The 15,462-nt window shown below is 48.7% G+C and overlaps 1 protein-coding gene across 1 annotated transcript in view; it reads right to left on the bottom strand.

The window, feature by feature from the left end:
• CASP9 (caspase 9) overlaps positions 1-15,462 on the bottom strand; it is a 21,783-nt gene extending 6,321 nt beyond the window's left edge. Inside the window, exons 1-6 of the mRNA XM_052653538.1 lie at positions 15,317-15,462; positions 9,730-10,126; positions 4,980-5,014; positions 3,720-3,896; positions 2,999-3,088; positions 1,682-1,829 (exon numbers count right to left, since the gene is read on the bottom strand). Coding sequence (XP_052509498.1) covers positions 1,682-1,829; positions 2,999-3,088; positions 3,720-3,896; positions 4,980-5,014; positions 9,730-10,126; positions 15,317-15,448 — 979 coding nt within the window. The 5' untranslated portion in view covers positions 15,449-15,462. The remainder of the gene's footprint in view (positions 1-1,681; positions 1,830-2,998; positions 3,089-3,719; positions 3,897-4,979; positions 5,015-9,729; positions 10,127-15,316) is intronic.

Genomic DNA, 15,462 nt, shown 5'->3' with positions numbered 1-15,462 from the left:
TCTGAGGGGGAAGACCTCACCTATGGGTTATGCAGGTAAGGCACTGCTTTCTTCTTAAGGAGCCTCACTGATTCAAAACTCCTGCGAGGAAGCCTGACTTCCCATGAGAATAAACACAGTGGGACGAGGAGCCACTCCCTCAGGACATAAAATCCACAACCATTGTCGTCCATGACTCTTCTTTTCTGGCCTCTCAGCATGACCTCCAAAGTTCTGGAGGGGTCACCCCCAAATCTCAGGCCCCTCCGCTCTGGCTTACTCACTGACATTTCACACCAGAGTTGCTGACTCTGAGTTCCGTTCTTCCACCTTGGTTGCCCAAGCACTCTTTAATGAAGGGGCAGATGACATTTAGAAGATTTTTAAACTGTTTTAAACTGCAACAACAGCGAATCTTAAAATAGACACACGAGTCACCAAAACCCAGGGCAGACCAGTTCAGAGACATGTAACAGCAGGACACCTCACCAGACACTGGCAGAGATCCGCAGCCTTTGGGTATTTCTGGTCTCAGCTGATAGTGGCGCCCTCACGTGGCAACAGCGTTAAACACATGATCCCGCGGCATTAAAACAGGGGGCGAAGCAGGGACCCAAATTTCAACGGTGGCACCTTAACTACTGCTTTCCAGCTCTGGAGTTCTCCTGTTCCCAGTTAATTGTTTGGTTTAGTTTTTATTGGTGGGAATCTACATTACTTCAGATTTTGCTCACAGATATTTTTATATGGTTTTATTTCTAAGTCAAACAATTAGAATGCACAAAAGATGCAAGCATACTACGGGCTTTGTGTCAGGCAGGGGCCCAGCTATAGGGCAGGTGGGACTACCCTGCCCTCAGAGGGCTGACCAAGGGATGAGGCCATCTCAATACTAGGAGAAAGTGCTAAGACAAGGGGCTACAGGAGAACAAGGGCCAGAGAACCCTGACTCTGTACAAGGAAGGGGATATTGAGAGAAGACTTCCTGAAAGCAGTGACAATAAATTATAACCAAAAGGATGGATGATTAAGAGTTGGCCAGGAGATAAGGCAGAGGGATGGCACACAGGAAGGCTGAGGAGTAAGCCAGAGCACCTTGAGCACTGCTGGGGTGGGCATAGCATGCCAGGCGGGGGAGGCAAAGAGGTCAGGGCCAGTTCACCTGGAGATGACCTCATGTCCTAAGGACACACAGTGTTCTTCTCTCTTCCCTCTTTTATTTTACAAGAAAACCAGGTAACGGTGAAGTAGGGCTCAGGTTTAAAATCAGGACATATAGCAAAGCTACAAACAATCTAAATAATCCTTAAAAATTACTGACTCCCTAATACCTAAGCCTTTGAGAATTCCAACAGTTAATCCAGCAGTGGCTTCCCTTTCTCTGTAACAGTGGGAGGGAGGCAGGTTAATGGAGGTCAGGAGAATGACAGGAGGTAAGGAAAATGAAAGAAGTTTCCTCTTTCCTCTGTGTTGTTTGTTTTCGCCAAGTCTGAGGTTGAAGTGGCCACAGGTGAATGATCCCCTGATGCTATAGCATCATGAGATGCAAACCTCTAAAAGTTAGACAGGGTTCAGGCTACTCCAACTAGATGGAGGTGCCACTTTGGGACAGCAGTGACCATGTTTGGGAGCCCCTGGATGCCTGGATCGACCTCTACTTTCCCACTAGCCTCATCGGCAGTGACGCTGAGGACTGGCTTACCTCCACCACAGGCCTGGATGAAGAAGAGCTTGGGCTTCCCTCCCAAGCTAGGGCAGCCAGTACCATTGAAAGTGTTCACAATTCTCTCGACGGACACAGGACATCCGTCTGTGCCATAAACAGCCCCTGGGAACTGGCGGTGGCTGGCCTAGAAGACCAAGAACTCTGGTGACAAACCCAAGAAGTTACGGTAGGAATCCAATGGCCTGTTTGTGCAGAGGCTTTGTGCGGACCAGGCATTTAGAAGGTTCCACCAGAGGACAAGGCTGAGTGAAACACAGCAGGTTGGTCCTGGGCAGCCTCAATTCCAAGGGTCTCAAACTCACATGCCTATAAGCACCAGATAGCCTAACTCAAGAACGCTGGCCAGCTTCCTCTAGACTGGTTGTTCTCAAAGTGTGGTCCCTGGACCAGCAGCATCAGCATCACCTGGAAACTTAAAAGACATGCAAATTCCCACCCAGACTTCCCAAATCAGAAACCTGGGTAGTGGGGACCAGAAATCTAGCCCTTCAGGTACCTCTGTTACAGCTAAACTGAGAATGACTATGCTAGAACAATTCCTCTTAAACTTTGTGTTTACAAGGGTCTTGTTAAGGTACAGGCTCTGAATGAGAACCTACATTCTCCTGAGCTGCCAGGCGATGCCCATGCTGCCGCCCAGAGGCCACACTGTGAATGAAAGGACCAAAGGGGTGGCCCCAGCCCAGCCACAGGCCAGAATTTTGCTCTTTGAGGATAAGGGCCTGATGGGTCAGACCTTTGTGGTTTTTCAGGACAAGCTGAAAATCATGACTTCCGTGCTACAGTCGCCAGTTTTGAAAACACTGTACAATCCACTGGGGTTGTTACCTCTGCTCCGTCCAGCCCCTCAACTCAAAAGATGAGGAAACTGAGGCCCAGAAAGGGGGAGAGTCTTGGCCACCATGACCCAGCACATTAGTGGTCAAGGCCAGAGTGGGTCCCAGCGTCCCAAACTCATAGCCAGCACCAAAGAGCCCAGAACAACATCCAGCAGCACCAAGACAGGAGCTGGAAGCTCTTGTAAGCTGTGCCCGGCTCAGAACAAAATCCAGCTTACCTCTTCCTGCCTCTCCCAGATGGTTTCTCCCAGGGTCGCAGCCCTCCCACCCAGGAGGAGCACCCAACCCCTCAGAGGGCCAAGTGGCTTCTGAGAAAACAGCAGGAGGAGGACAGGGCCCTGTGGCTCTTCCCACAAAGGCCAGGGGGTCTTGGACACAGGAAGGGACGAGGTTCCTGCAGGGCCTCTCGGGGCAGCCTTCCTGGGCGCCTGCTAGAGAAGGTGAGGCCACCAACCTGACAGCCGTGAGAGAGGATGACCACCACGCAGCAGTCCAGAGCGCCGTGGTCCCGCCGCGCCAGCTGCATCAAAGCCTGGACCATTTGCTACAAGAGAGGGCCGGGGGTGAGCCCGATCACTGATGGACCAGGTCCTCATCCTCGGCCAGTCCCCTGCTCCCAGGGCCAGTCGTGAAGTAAGGACAGTCACAGTGATCACAGGAGAAGACAGGGGAAGAGATGCTGGGCTGGGCACTCTGTCTACTCCTACAATGTCCCTGGTGGCTCAGACGGTGAAGAATCTCCCTGCAATACAGGAGACCTGGATTCGACCTCTGGGTCGGGAAGACCCTGGAGGAGGAAATAGCAACCCACTCCAGTACTCTTGCCTGGAGAATTCCATGGGCAGAGGAGCCTGGTCGGCTACAGTCCATGGAGTCGCAAAGAGTCAGACATGACTGAGCGACTAACACTTACCTAACCCAACCGTAGGACATGAGCATGGGTCTCGATTTATAGATAGAGAAGCTCAGGCTCGGGAGTCACACGGGGAGTTGGGGAGTCAGTCCTCAACCCGGGTCTCTGAGTCTGAAGCTTTCGCTGGTAACCACTGAGCAACACTGCCTCTTGCGGTCCTACAGACTGAAGGGCTCATCTTGGGGAGTCGCTGGCTTTCAGGGGCCCTCTTTAGGACACTACCCCATGAGCCCCCGTTTCTGTCCGTGCATAGGGCCCGTACCTTGGCAGTCAGGTCACATTTCACCTCCACCACAAACTGCAGCAGGTGGAAGCGTCGCTGCATCCTCTCACAGTCGATGTTGGAGCCCGTGCGGGTCTTGAGCCCCGACTCGCGGCAGAAGTTCACGTTGTTGATGATCAGGCAGTGGCCGCAGGGGTCTGCGTTCAGGACATAGGCCTGCCCAAGCAGAGGGACCAGCGTAAACCAGGGTCTCCCTGCACTCCTCGGGAGAGAAGGCGACCCCCTGGGTCTCACCCATGGGGAGGGCAATCTGGAGAGATGGGACAGAGCCCGCAGTCTGCCTCCCTCTGAAGCGGGTGTCTGGCATCCACACCACACACACGCAGCTGTGTGATGGATGATCAGCTAAACCTGGGACAGACGATTAGCTCCCCTCAGAGTACTTAGGACGGAACTGCTAGCTGAGAAATCCAGCTCCCCTAGACACTGACGCCCAAAGGACCAACAGGTCGCCCAGTCCTGGAGAGTACTGACAATCACGTGATCAGCTCTGCTGGCAGACTCCTGCCCAAGTCACCCTTGGAGAGTCTGAGGCCACTTCCTCTCAAGGTTCAATGTTTCTCTAGTAATTCTCTCTCACAGCAGCCTGGGTTTTTTTTGCTGTTCCTGGTGGCTCAGAGGTTAAAGAGTCTGCCTGCAATGCAGGAGACCTGGGTTCCTTCCCCAGGTCGGGAAGATCCCCTGGAGAAGGAAATGGCAACCCACTCCAGTATTCTTGCCTGAAGAATCCCATGGACAGAGGAGCCTGGTGGACTACAGTCCCCAGGGTTGCAAAGATTCGGACATGACTGAGCGGCTTCACTCACTCACACTCACAATATTTACACGTATATATTTCTTTGTGTGACTAGTCTCACTAGGCTGATGGCTCCATGAGGGCTAGAAACTTGAGTGGTTGGTTCCCAGGTGTCCTAGTGCAAAGTCCAGGCTGACACAGGGAAGTCACACAATAAATACTGTGACTGAGACAGGGAGTGACTTGGTCCAGGATAGGTGCCACAGCCGATTCTCATACTGACCCCTCCTTAGATCAAACCCAACTTCACAGATGAGGAAAGAGCAGGGCTAGACAATCTGCTTCAGGACAGCTGTACCAGGGTCAGGGTGCTATAGGGAGTTCAGGACTGAGCTGGGCTGAGCTCCTGGGGCTCCTGACACAGCTGCAGGAAGGACCTGGGAAGCAGAGAGCGGAAGAGCAGAAAGCCAACACAATCGGCCCCAAATGACACGAAGACTCACCAGATCAGCATTTCCCTTGGCTCTGTCCTGAGGACCTGGAGAGAGAAAGAGGGAAAACATGAATGTCAGGGTCCAACAGGGAAGGGACAAGGTACCCTGTGAGGACACCTCCCACAGAAACGTAGAAACGCAGAAGAGCAGGAACGCAGGAACTCCCGGGGACTGCTGGTGAAGTCAAATGGCACAGCCACCTTGGGGAACTATTCAGAAGTTTCCAGGGCTTTCCCTGGTGGTACAGTGGATAAGGATCCACTTGCCAACGCAGGGGACACAGGTTTGATCCCTGGGATGCACCACAATGACTGACGACTGTGCACCTAGAGCCCTGCTCCGCAACAAGAGCAGCCCCTGCAATGAGAAGCCCGTTGCGCCACAACAAGAGCAGCCCCTGCTCGCCTCAACTAGAGAAAGGCCACACACAGCAGCAAAGACCCAGCACAGCCAAAAATAAATAAATAGTTTTTTAAGATATTTAAAAAAAAAGAAAAAAGAAGAAGTTTCCAGTAAGGTTGAACACACACCTACTCTCTGACCAGCAACTCTACTCCCAGGTACAGAGCCAAGAGAAATGAGCACAGTGAGCACCAAACAACTTGGCCATGAACGATCATCAAAGCCTTATTCATACTCCCCGAACTAGAAACAACCCAAACATCCACCAGCAAGTGGACGGGTAAGCCAACTGTGACACAACTATACAAAGGGACACGACAGAGCTTAAAAAGGAAGGAGGTACGTGCAACACCATGGATAACTGCAAAAACACCATTCCGAGTTTTTAAACAGCCAGCAGAGCGCATACGGTGTGATTCCATTTACGTGAAATTCTAGAACAGAGAGACATAGGGAAGCTCCAGGTCTGTTCCCTCTCTGTGGAATCCAAGGAGGCCAGCACGCAGTAAACTGAAAGTGAAAGTGAAAGTCGCTCAGTCGTGTCCGACTCTTTGCAACCCCATGGTCTATACAGTCCATGGAATTCCAGCACACACCAAATAGCTGAATAATGAATAAATGAGTAAAGGTGTTATTTTTCTTTCAGTATCAAAAGAGTTTTCATTTCAATTAGCAAGAAGTCAACTGACCACCAACCTACAACATTATGGGACTTTTTCTTTTTTAAATAAATAGACATTGACCATCACCCAGTCATGCCAGAGACTATACTCATGATCCAACCATGGTGCCATGCATCGCTCAGAGCGGGCCTGGACCTTGTTAGGAGCTATTCTTTTGCCAGTTCAAAAGTCATGCCATAAACAGTTTTACCTAGCCTGAAGACTCCCATTAGACCACAGACTTAATTCTTAAACAACTGCTCATTTCCAAAATTCCACTGCACTCCCCAAAATACCATTATCTACTACTGGAAATACCATTTTCAGTATTAGAAAATGCCAATACTGAATACTACAAATGTCAATACTACAAATACCAATACTACTGAATATACCATTATCTACTACATATCCAGACGTGAGAATTGGACCATAAAGCAGGCTGAGCACTGAAGAACTGATGCTTTTGAATTGTGGTGCTGGAGAAGACCTTTGAGAGTCCCTTGGACTACAAGGAGATCAAACCACTCAATCCTAAAGGAAATCAACTCTGAATATTCATTGGAAGGACTGATGCTAAAGCTGAAGCTCCAATACTCTGGCCACCTGATGCAAAGAGCCAACTCAATGGAAAAGACCCTGATGCTGGGAAAGATTGAGGGCAAAAGGAGAGGAGGCAGAAGAGGATGAAATTAGATACTGACTCAATGGACATGAACCTGAGCAAACTTGGGGAGATAGCGAAGGACAGGGGAGCCTGGTGTGCTGCAGCCCATGGAGTCACAAAGAGTCGGACATGACTTAGCAACTGAACAGCAGCAGCAACTACTGCTGAAGAATGTGTTTATTTCTTGAACTGTAAGTAATGATCCACAAAGTGAGAGAGTAACACCATCAAAACGGCAGAATAAGAGTTTTCTACCATCTTCATTCTCCCAAAGAACAATGATTTTTGACAATCACCCACAGATAAGAATGCCTTTGTGGAAGTCCAAGAGTCTAGCAGAGAAGCTGCAATATACCGTTGGTGCAAAATTCTAATTACATAGGACACACTGAAGAATAAAGACTAGAGGAGATTGCTCCTTCTTCAAATTCAAAGACAGTAACACAAGACTTTGAGGAATATGAAAAATTAAGGAAACAAGATACCACCAAAAGCACACAATGGAAATCTATGATTTGCCCAGTAAAGAATTCAAAATTGTTGTTTTAAGGAAGCTAAGTGAGCTATAAGAAAACATAGAAAGACAATATATATACCCAGAAGTGGAACTGCTGGATCATACAGTATTACTATTTTTTTTCAAGTATTAGGGCTTCCCAGGTGGCTCAGACGGCAAAGAATCCACCTACAATGCGGGAGACCTGGGTTCAGTCCCTGGGTTGGGAAGATCCCTAAAGAAGGGAATGGCTACCCACTCTGGTATTCTGGCCTGGAAAATTCCATGGACTGTATGGTCAATGGGGTCACAAAGAGTTGGACACGACTGAGCGACTTTCACTTTCACTTTCATACCTGAAAGGTGCTGAGCAAGTAAATCTTAAATGTTCTCACCACATATACAAAAAAAGTGTTAATTATGTGAGTTGATGGATGTGCTAACTAGCCTTAGTGTGGTCATTTTTCCATAATACACCCAAGTATCGAATCATCACCTTAAACTTACACAGTGTGTTATACATCAATTATATCTCAATGAAGATGGAAAAGTTTTTTTTCAATTTTTACCTAAAAAAAAAAAAAAAATCTACAGAGCAAAGTGATTGCTCTTGAGAGGTCCACAGGCCACAGCAACACGTAGAGGGAGTAACCTGACAAAGGCACCAGAAGAAAGAGGTAGGGAGGAAGTTCCCCAGTGGTTGACAAGAGTTCATTCCAGGAAGATCCCACATGCCTCGGGGCAACTAAACCCATACTGAACCTCGAACCCTAGGGCCCATGCTCCGCAACAAGAGAGGTCACTGCAATAAGAAGAGTAGGCCTCACTTGCTACAACTAGAGAAAGCCCAAGTACAGCAAGACCCAGCACAGCCAAATAAATAATTTTTAAAAAAAGAAAGAAAAGAGGTAAGGAAGGCTCCAGGCAGCAGTCACTGCACTAACAAAGGCAGGGAGGGGTTCTAGTCCCACACGGAGGATAAAGCAGTCAGATATAACACGCATGAAACCCACTTCTCCCAAAATGACAGCTTCCAAGGGGACAAGAAGCACGTATGGGCAAGTGTGTGTGCGAAAGAATCAGTCAGCCTGAGCATCACTGAGCACATGCCCATGGCTCCCGCAGAGAGAGAAGGCGGGAGACACACCCCCTCTGCTGCCTAAGGGAATAAAGGGTAGATGTCCTAGTGCTGGGCCTAGGCAACACAAATCACACACGGAGGACTTCCCTGGTAGTCCAGTGGCTGAGACTTCAAGCTCCCAATGCAAAGGGCCTAGGTTCGATCCCTGGTTGGGGAACTTGATCCCATGTGACGCAACTAAAGATCCCACATGCCACACTCAGTAAAGTTAACCTTTGCTACTAATATTATTATCAGCATCCAGACCATGGCAGTGGCCAACTGGGCAACCATGAAATAGAAAGTGCTAGGTCTCCACCTGCTGCCATGGAAACAAAGCCCTAAGGAAAAACCACATGCGCATCAACAAGAGAATGGTTAAGTAAACTGTGGACGATTCAGAATAAGAACTACCTCGCAATGAAACAGAATTAACTTCTGTTACACACAACAGCATGAGTGAATTTCACAAATATAATGATGGCAAGAGAAGCCAGACTCAAAAAGTACATAGGATTTCATTTTCACTGAAGTTCAAGGACAAGCAAAAGGGATCTGAGGCAACAGAGATCAAAATAGTGATTCCTTTGGAAGGGGGAAGAATGGGAATAGACTGGAAAGAAGTACAAGAGAGTCTTAAAGGACACCAGAATGCTCCATATGGTAATAATCTGGAGTGTGGCTATCTGTGTGTTGCTGTTTAGTCGCTAAGTCATGTCCAGCTTTTTGCAGTCTCATGGACTGCAACCCGCCAGGCTTCTCCATCCATGGGATCTCCCAGGCAAGAACACTGGAGTTGCCATTCCCTTCTCTAGGGGATCTTCCCCACGCAGGGATCAAATCCACGCCTCCTGCAGTGGCAGGTGGATTTTTTACCGCTGAGTCACCAGGGAAGCCCAATTGGGCAACCATCCAGCTGGAGTCTTTGGATTTATGTATTTTACTGGATGTAGTTTTGTGACCATAGGCAATTATTTCACCTCCCTGAGTCTTGGGTTCCTCATCAACAAGTATGGGTCTAATGATGCCCTGCCTTGCAGGGTCGTTGTGAGGAGAGGAGGTAAGGGTATGTACAGCGCCCACTTGAAACAGACTCTAACAGACGCCTCCTTCATGCCCCCAAGCCTGTGCTAGTCCACCCGACTCACCTGGACCCAAAGGCAAATCACAAACACTACATCGATCTGGAAACACTGATCAAAACCCATGACATGAAAACCAGGCTTCAACACATGCTTTTCAGAGAAGGGGCTCTCCTGAACCCCTATCGGAATATTCCACCCATCCCCTATGAGTACTCCGAAAGACAACACCAAAATTAAGTTTTGAAGCTCACGCTACCCACCTATAACACTGGTCACTTGTCAATGACCGCTTGGTACACCCACCCACCACTCCCTCTTGGTACTCACAGACATCAGTGAATCCTCCAGAACCAATGTCCCCTGGCCTGGGTACCTCTGGTCTGAGAACCTCAGGCCTGAGCTTGGCTGGCCAGAGCTCCTCTGGCCCCAGCACCACTGGAGCAAGTTTTCCTTGGCTCGGCTTTGATGGGTCCTGCTTCATCACTCTCAGCTCCTCTGATTTGAGGCCCTCTGGTCCGAGCACCACCGGCTTAAGATCCAGGGGTCTGATGGCCTCCACATCCTGTTTTGCTGCTTGTCTGCTGGTCTTCAATAATGAAGCCAGAGTGTCCTGGCCTGTGTCCTCCAAGCAGGAGATGAACAAAGGAAGGGCCTGACTCCCTCGAGTCTCTAGATCTAGGATCAGCTGCCTGGCCTGATCACGCCGAGATCCTGAGCCTGCCCTCTGTTTGGAAAGAAAGACATGTCACTGTTATTCACCCACTTTGCTGTGATTCTCACCCTGACTCCCCAATTCCCATCTACCTAAGTCTAAACAATCAGGCACATGGGCAAAAGTTGAGCCTGAGGTTACTCTGAGCATAGGCCACCTGCCAGTCTTCATTTATTTATTCAGTCTCTATGTTGGGGATGTTTACTGTGTGCCCAGAATGGGCCAAGTGCTGAAAATGCAGGAGAGAACAGTCTATCTTCATGGAGTGACTTCTAGTGGAGGATGTAAACAGGAGTTTCCCTGGTTGTCCAGTGGTTAGGAGTCTGCCTGCCAATGCAGGGGACACAGGTTCAATCCCTGGTCCAAGAACTAAGATCCCACATGCCACGGGGCAACTGAGCCCGTATGCCACAGTTACTGAAGCCCACCTGCCCTAGAGCCTGTGCTCCACCACAAGAGAAGCCACTGCAATGAGAAGCCCATGCACCACAACTGGAGAGTAGCCCCCACTTGCCACAACTAGAAAAAGTCCATGCGTAACAACAAAAAGCCTCTGCAGGGAGAGGTCTCAGCCCATGAGACCCAGTGCAGCCAAAAACAAAAACTGAAAGATAATGGGGAAAGAAAAAAAAAAAGACAATGACACAGCAAAGACAGAAATGCCAGAAGGAAAATCACATGGGGCTGGAAGGGCACAGGTGCCCTCAACCCAGACTTGAGAAATCAGGGAAGCCTCCAGGAGGGGCTAGCTTGCCTGAGCCCCCAGAACACCAAGAAAGGAATAGTGAATTCAGAGAAATGGGAGATTAAGTTGGGTGGGAGAGAGATCTTTGCACAGTCACGCCAAGAAAGCTGTGAGAGCTACTTAAGAAAGAAGTGACAGTGTCCAATCTGCCTTCTGAAAAACTTGTCCTGGGGGCAAAGTGGACAATGGCAGGGCGTGGCCACAGCCACATTAGGTGGTGGCAAAGACTTGCAGCTGGAATGGAGAAAAGTCAGAGGACAGACAACAGAAATAAGGAGGGGAAATCCACAGACTCGGGCATTGATTGGGTGGACTGTGAAGCTGCAGGAGTGGTCGAGGTTGACAAGTGTCGGGATGGTGAGATCAGAGGAGACAGGGAGCAGGAGGAAGATGCTGGTTATCTGCTGGTTCTCTTTTGAGGCCCATCTCTGGGCAAGTTCCACAGGGATAAGACACCACCCTGTTCGCAAATATCCTACAGCAGTGTGATCCAAGAGAATTTTTCATGACAATGGAAATCTTTATCTGAGCTGTCCGAAAGGGCAGCCATTAGCCACATGTAGCTACTGAGCACTTGGGTCACGTGACTAAGGAACTGCCTTTTCTGGGTTCAATTTTAATTACTTCATATTTACATTTAAATAGCCACATGTGACACTTGGACACTACACTAAATAGCACGTGCTTCAGTCAAGTCCAGCTCTTTGCAACCCTATGGACTATAGCCTGCCATGAGATTTTTCAGGCAAGAATACTGGAGTGGGTTGCCATTTCCTTCTCCAGGGGGTCTTCTTGATCCAGGGATTGAACCTGTGTCTCTTATGTCTCCTGCACTGGCAGGTCATTTCTTTACCACTGGCACCACCTGGGAAGCTCCTTGAATAGCACATATTTGTACTATCACTGAGATGATTAATTTTCACTAGCGAAAGTTGGCTACATGCCTACTTTTCTACAAGTAAGTCATGGGTTTTGATCTCTCTCAATGTTTACAAACACTCACAGACACGTGTTAAATGCATCATTTCATTTAGTCCTCCTCAACAACCTTGTAAAGAGGTTAAATTACAATTACCCCCACCTTAAGGATGAAGGAAACTGAGTCTAAGAAAGTTGCTGCAACTTGCTAATATGTAATATGTCACAGAGCCAGGATGACAGCCCAGATCCACGTGGTTCTGCCATACTAGGAGTGGTAAAATGGTGGCCCATTATTCCTAACACATTCTTTAAAAATTCTGAATTTGTTGCTAACATTTATTTTTAATTTTATATTGGAGTATATTTGATAATAATGTCTTAGTTTCAGATATACAACAAAGTGATTCAGTTATACAAGTATCTATTCTTTTTCATATACCAGACCACCTTACCTGCCTCCTGAGAAACCTGTAGGCAACAGTTAGAACCAGATATACAACAATGGAACTGGTTCAAAATTGGGAAAGGAGTACATCAAGTTTATATGGTCACCCTGCTTATTTAAATTCTATGCAGAGTACATCATGTGAAATGCCAGGCTGGATGAAGCACAAGCTGGAATCAAGAGTGCCAGGAGAAATTTCAACAACCTCAAATATGTAGATGATACCACTCTAATGGCAGAAAGTGAAGAGGACTAAAGAGCCTCTTGATGAAGGTGAAAGAGGAGAGTGAAAAAGCTGGCTTAAAACTCAGCATTCAAAAAACTAAGATCATTGCATCCAGTTCCATCACTTCATGGCAAACAGATGGGGAAAAAAAAGAAACAGTGGCAGATTTTATTTTCTTGGACTCCAAAATCACTATGGACAGTGACTGTAGCCATGAAATTAAAAGATGCTTGCTCCTTGGGAAAAAAAAGCTATGACAAACCTAGATAGCATATTAAAAAGCAGAGGTCTATATAGTCAAAGCTATGGTTTTTCCAGTAGTCATGTAGGGATTTGAGAGTTGGACCACAAAGAAGGCTGAGTGCCGAAGAATTGATGCTTTCAAACTGTGTTGCTGGAGAAGACTCTTGAGAGTCCCTTGGACTGCAAAGAGATCAAACCAGTCAATCCTAAAGGAAATCAACCATGAATATTCCTTGGAAGGACTGACACTGAAGCTGAAACTCCAAACCTGTGACCACCTGATGCAAAGAGCCAGCTCATTGGAAAAGATCCTGATGCTGGGAAAGATTGAAGGCAGGAGGAGAAGGGAGTGACAGAGGATGAGATGGTTGGATGGCATCACTGACTCAATGGACATGGGTTTGAACAAACTCTGGGAGATAGCGAAGGACAGGAAAGCCTGGGGTGCTGTAGTCCATGGGGTCACAAAGAGTCAGGCACAACTTAGCAACTGAACAATAACAATTCTTTTTCAAATTGGTTTTCCCTTTATATTATCACAGATTATTGAGCAGAGTTCCCTGTGCTATTTTTGCTAACATGTAAAATCAGGAAACAGGAACTCCCTGGTGATGCAGTGGTTAAGATTCCTCACTTTCACTGAAAGGGCCTGGGTTCAATCCCTGGTCAGGGAACTAAGATCCTGCAAGCCTCAGGGCGTGGCCAAAAAAACCGAAATAATTTCCCACTTGAAATGGCAACCCACTCCAGTATTCTTGCCTAGAGAATCCCACGGACAGAGAAGCCTGGGCTACAGGCCATGGGGTTGCAAAGGGACAGACATGACTGAGCGACTAACACTTTCACTTTTCTCAGTATAAAGATCTGGCAACACTGGGCCAGCATTCTTGTATGATCAGACTCAGCTGGAGTCGGAGGGCAGGGCAGAGGCTGCCCATTCTAGTGCCCACCTATTGTGCCTCCAAGGATATTCAAGTTTATCACTCCTGTGAATGTTCCTGGTAGCAAGCATAAGGCCTCAAATTATTTCCACTCCTTAGTACACAGCAGAACCCACTTCAGTGTTCTTGCCTGGAGAATCCCAGGGACGGGGGAGCCTAGTGGGCTGCCGTCTATGGGGTCGCAGAGTCGGACACGACTGACGTGACTTAGCAGCAGTACACAGCAGATGCTCCTAAGACTTCTCTTAATATTATACATTGGTGACTTCCCATATGATATTTGCCCTATTAAAGACTTTCTCAGTGGTCAGGCCAAGTTCCTGGATGATGCGGAAACTGGCCTGCAAGCAGCCTACAGGGCGCTATGCAAGAGCCTCTAGGAAGTCACACATTCTCACTGTATCTCCTGGTAAGAAATACATCCTGTTCCCTCCTGACCTCACAGGCCTGTGATGAGGGTCAAATAAGACGAAGATATGACAGTGCTTTTAATGAGAACTTCAGGGACTTTCCTGGTGGTCCAGTGGTTAGGGATCCACCTGCCAATGCTGGGGACATGGGTTTGATTCCTGGTCTGGGAGGATCCCACATGCTGCAGGGCAACTGGACCCACGCTCTGCAACTACAGAGCCAGCAGTCTAGAGCCCTTGAGCTGCAACTAGAGAAGCCACTGAAATGAGAAGCCCACCCACTGCAACTAGAGAGTAGGCCCACTTGCCACAACTAGAGAGAGCCTGTGCATAAGTAACAAAGACCCAGAACAGCCAAAAATAAATGCTTTTAAAGAGAACCTCAAATGTTTGCTTTTATTATTCTCTTCACTATCTGCAGTGGGCCCCTCATCTCCAAACCCCTTAAAAGACACATAACACAAGAGGGGCTGGCCAAGGAGGACAGGGCAAAGACAGGCACCACCTGATGTGTCCTCATTCTGTGCCTGAAGCTTTTCTGTTTCACAACCCTTATCTCTTTTAACCCTCACAGCAGTAGGACTTTTTTTCCCATTTCACAGCATGGGAAACTGAGGCTCAAAGAGGATACAGTGCCAGGCAGTCAGACCTCCCTAGTGGGTGCTCTGAACCTCCACCCTCGTGCATGCTCAGGAGCTCAGTCATGTCTAACTCTTTGGGAACCCCATGGACTGTAGCCCACCAGGCTCCTAGTCCATGTGATTTCCCAGGCAAGAATACTGGGGTGGGTTGCCATTTCCTTCTCTAGGGGCTCTTCCCCACCCCGGGATCAAATCCATGTCTCCTACCTTGCAGGTGGATTCTTTACCACTGAGCCACCTGAGAAGCCAGAACCTCCACCCCAGAGGAGGAAAAAGCAGGTATGCCTCTAGACAGGCATCCAGCACTGCCGCAGCTCACGGGTGTATTCTACTCGTCCAAGGCGTGTAATCGCTTTAGCAAACCCTCAAAAAGGTGTTTGGGGGTTGTTTGGTTCCTCTGGGAAATTTAGCAGGCTCGACGCCCTGGGGGGAAACGGGATTCCCTCACGATGGTTCCCCAAAGGGAAGGGGTACTCTGTGGCACAGACCGAGGGAGACGCGACGGGGGAAGGCGAGGGCGGCAGCCGGGCCATTAAGTCACGATGCGGCTTCAGCAACCCTCTCCGAGCGGCCTCGCAGTCCCCAACTGTGACCTGAAGTCTGCGCTGCGCAGGAAGCTGGGGACCGTACCTGAATGTCCTCGATCATGTCGGGAGTGAAGAGCTCGCGGCTCAGCAGGGCGTCCCAAAGCGAGGCAACCTGCAGCTCACCGACCAGAGGCAACCGGTACCGCCGCAGGAGCAGCCGGTCAGCCTCGTCCATGGCGGACAGACGGC

The sequence above is a fragment of the Budorcas taxicolor genome, chromosome 16 (genome assembly GCF_023091745.1).
Source record: "Budorcas taxicolor isolate Tak-1 chromosome 16, Takin1.1, whole genome shotgun sequence".
Classification (NCBI taxonomy): Eukaryota; Metazoa; Chordata; class Mammalia; order Artiodactyla; family Bovidae; genus Budorcas; species Budorcas taxicolor.
Note: the sequence above shows the minus strand (reverse complement) of the source record. Positions and strands in the feature narration are given on the sequence as shown.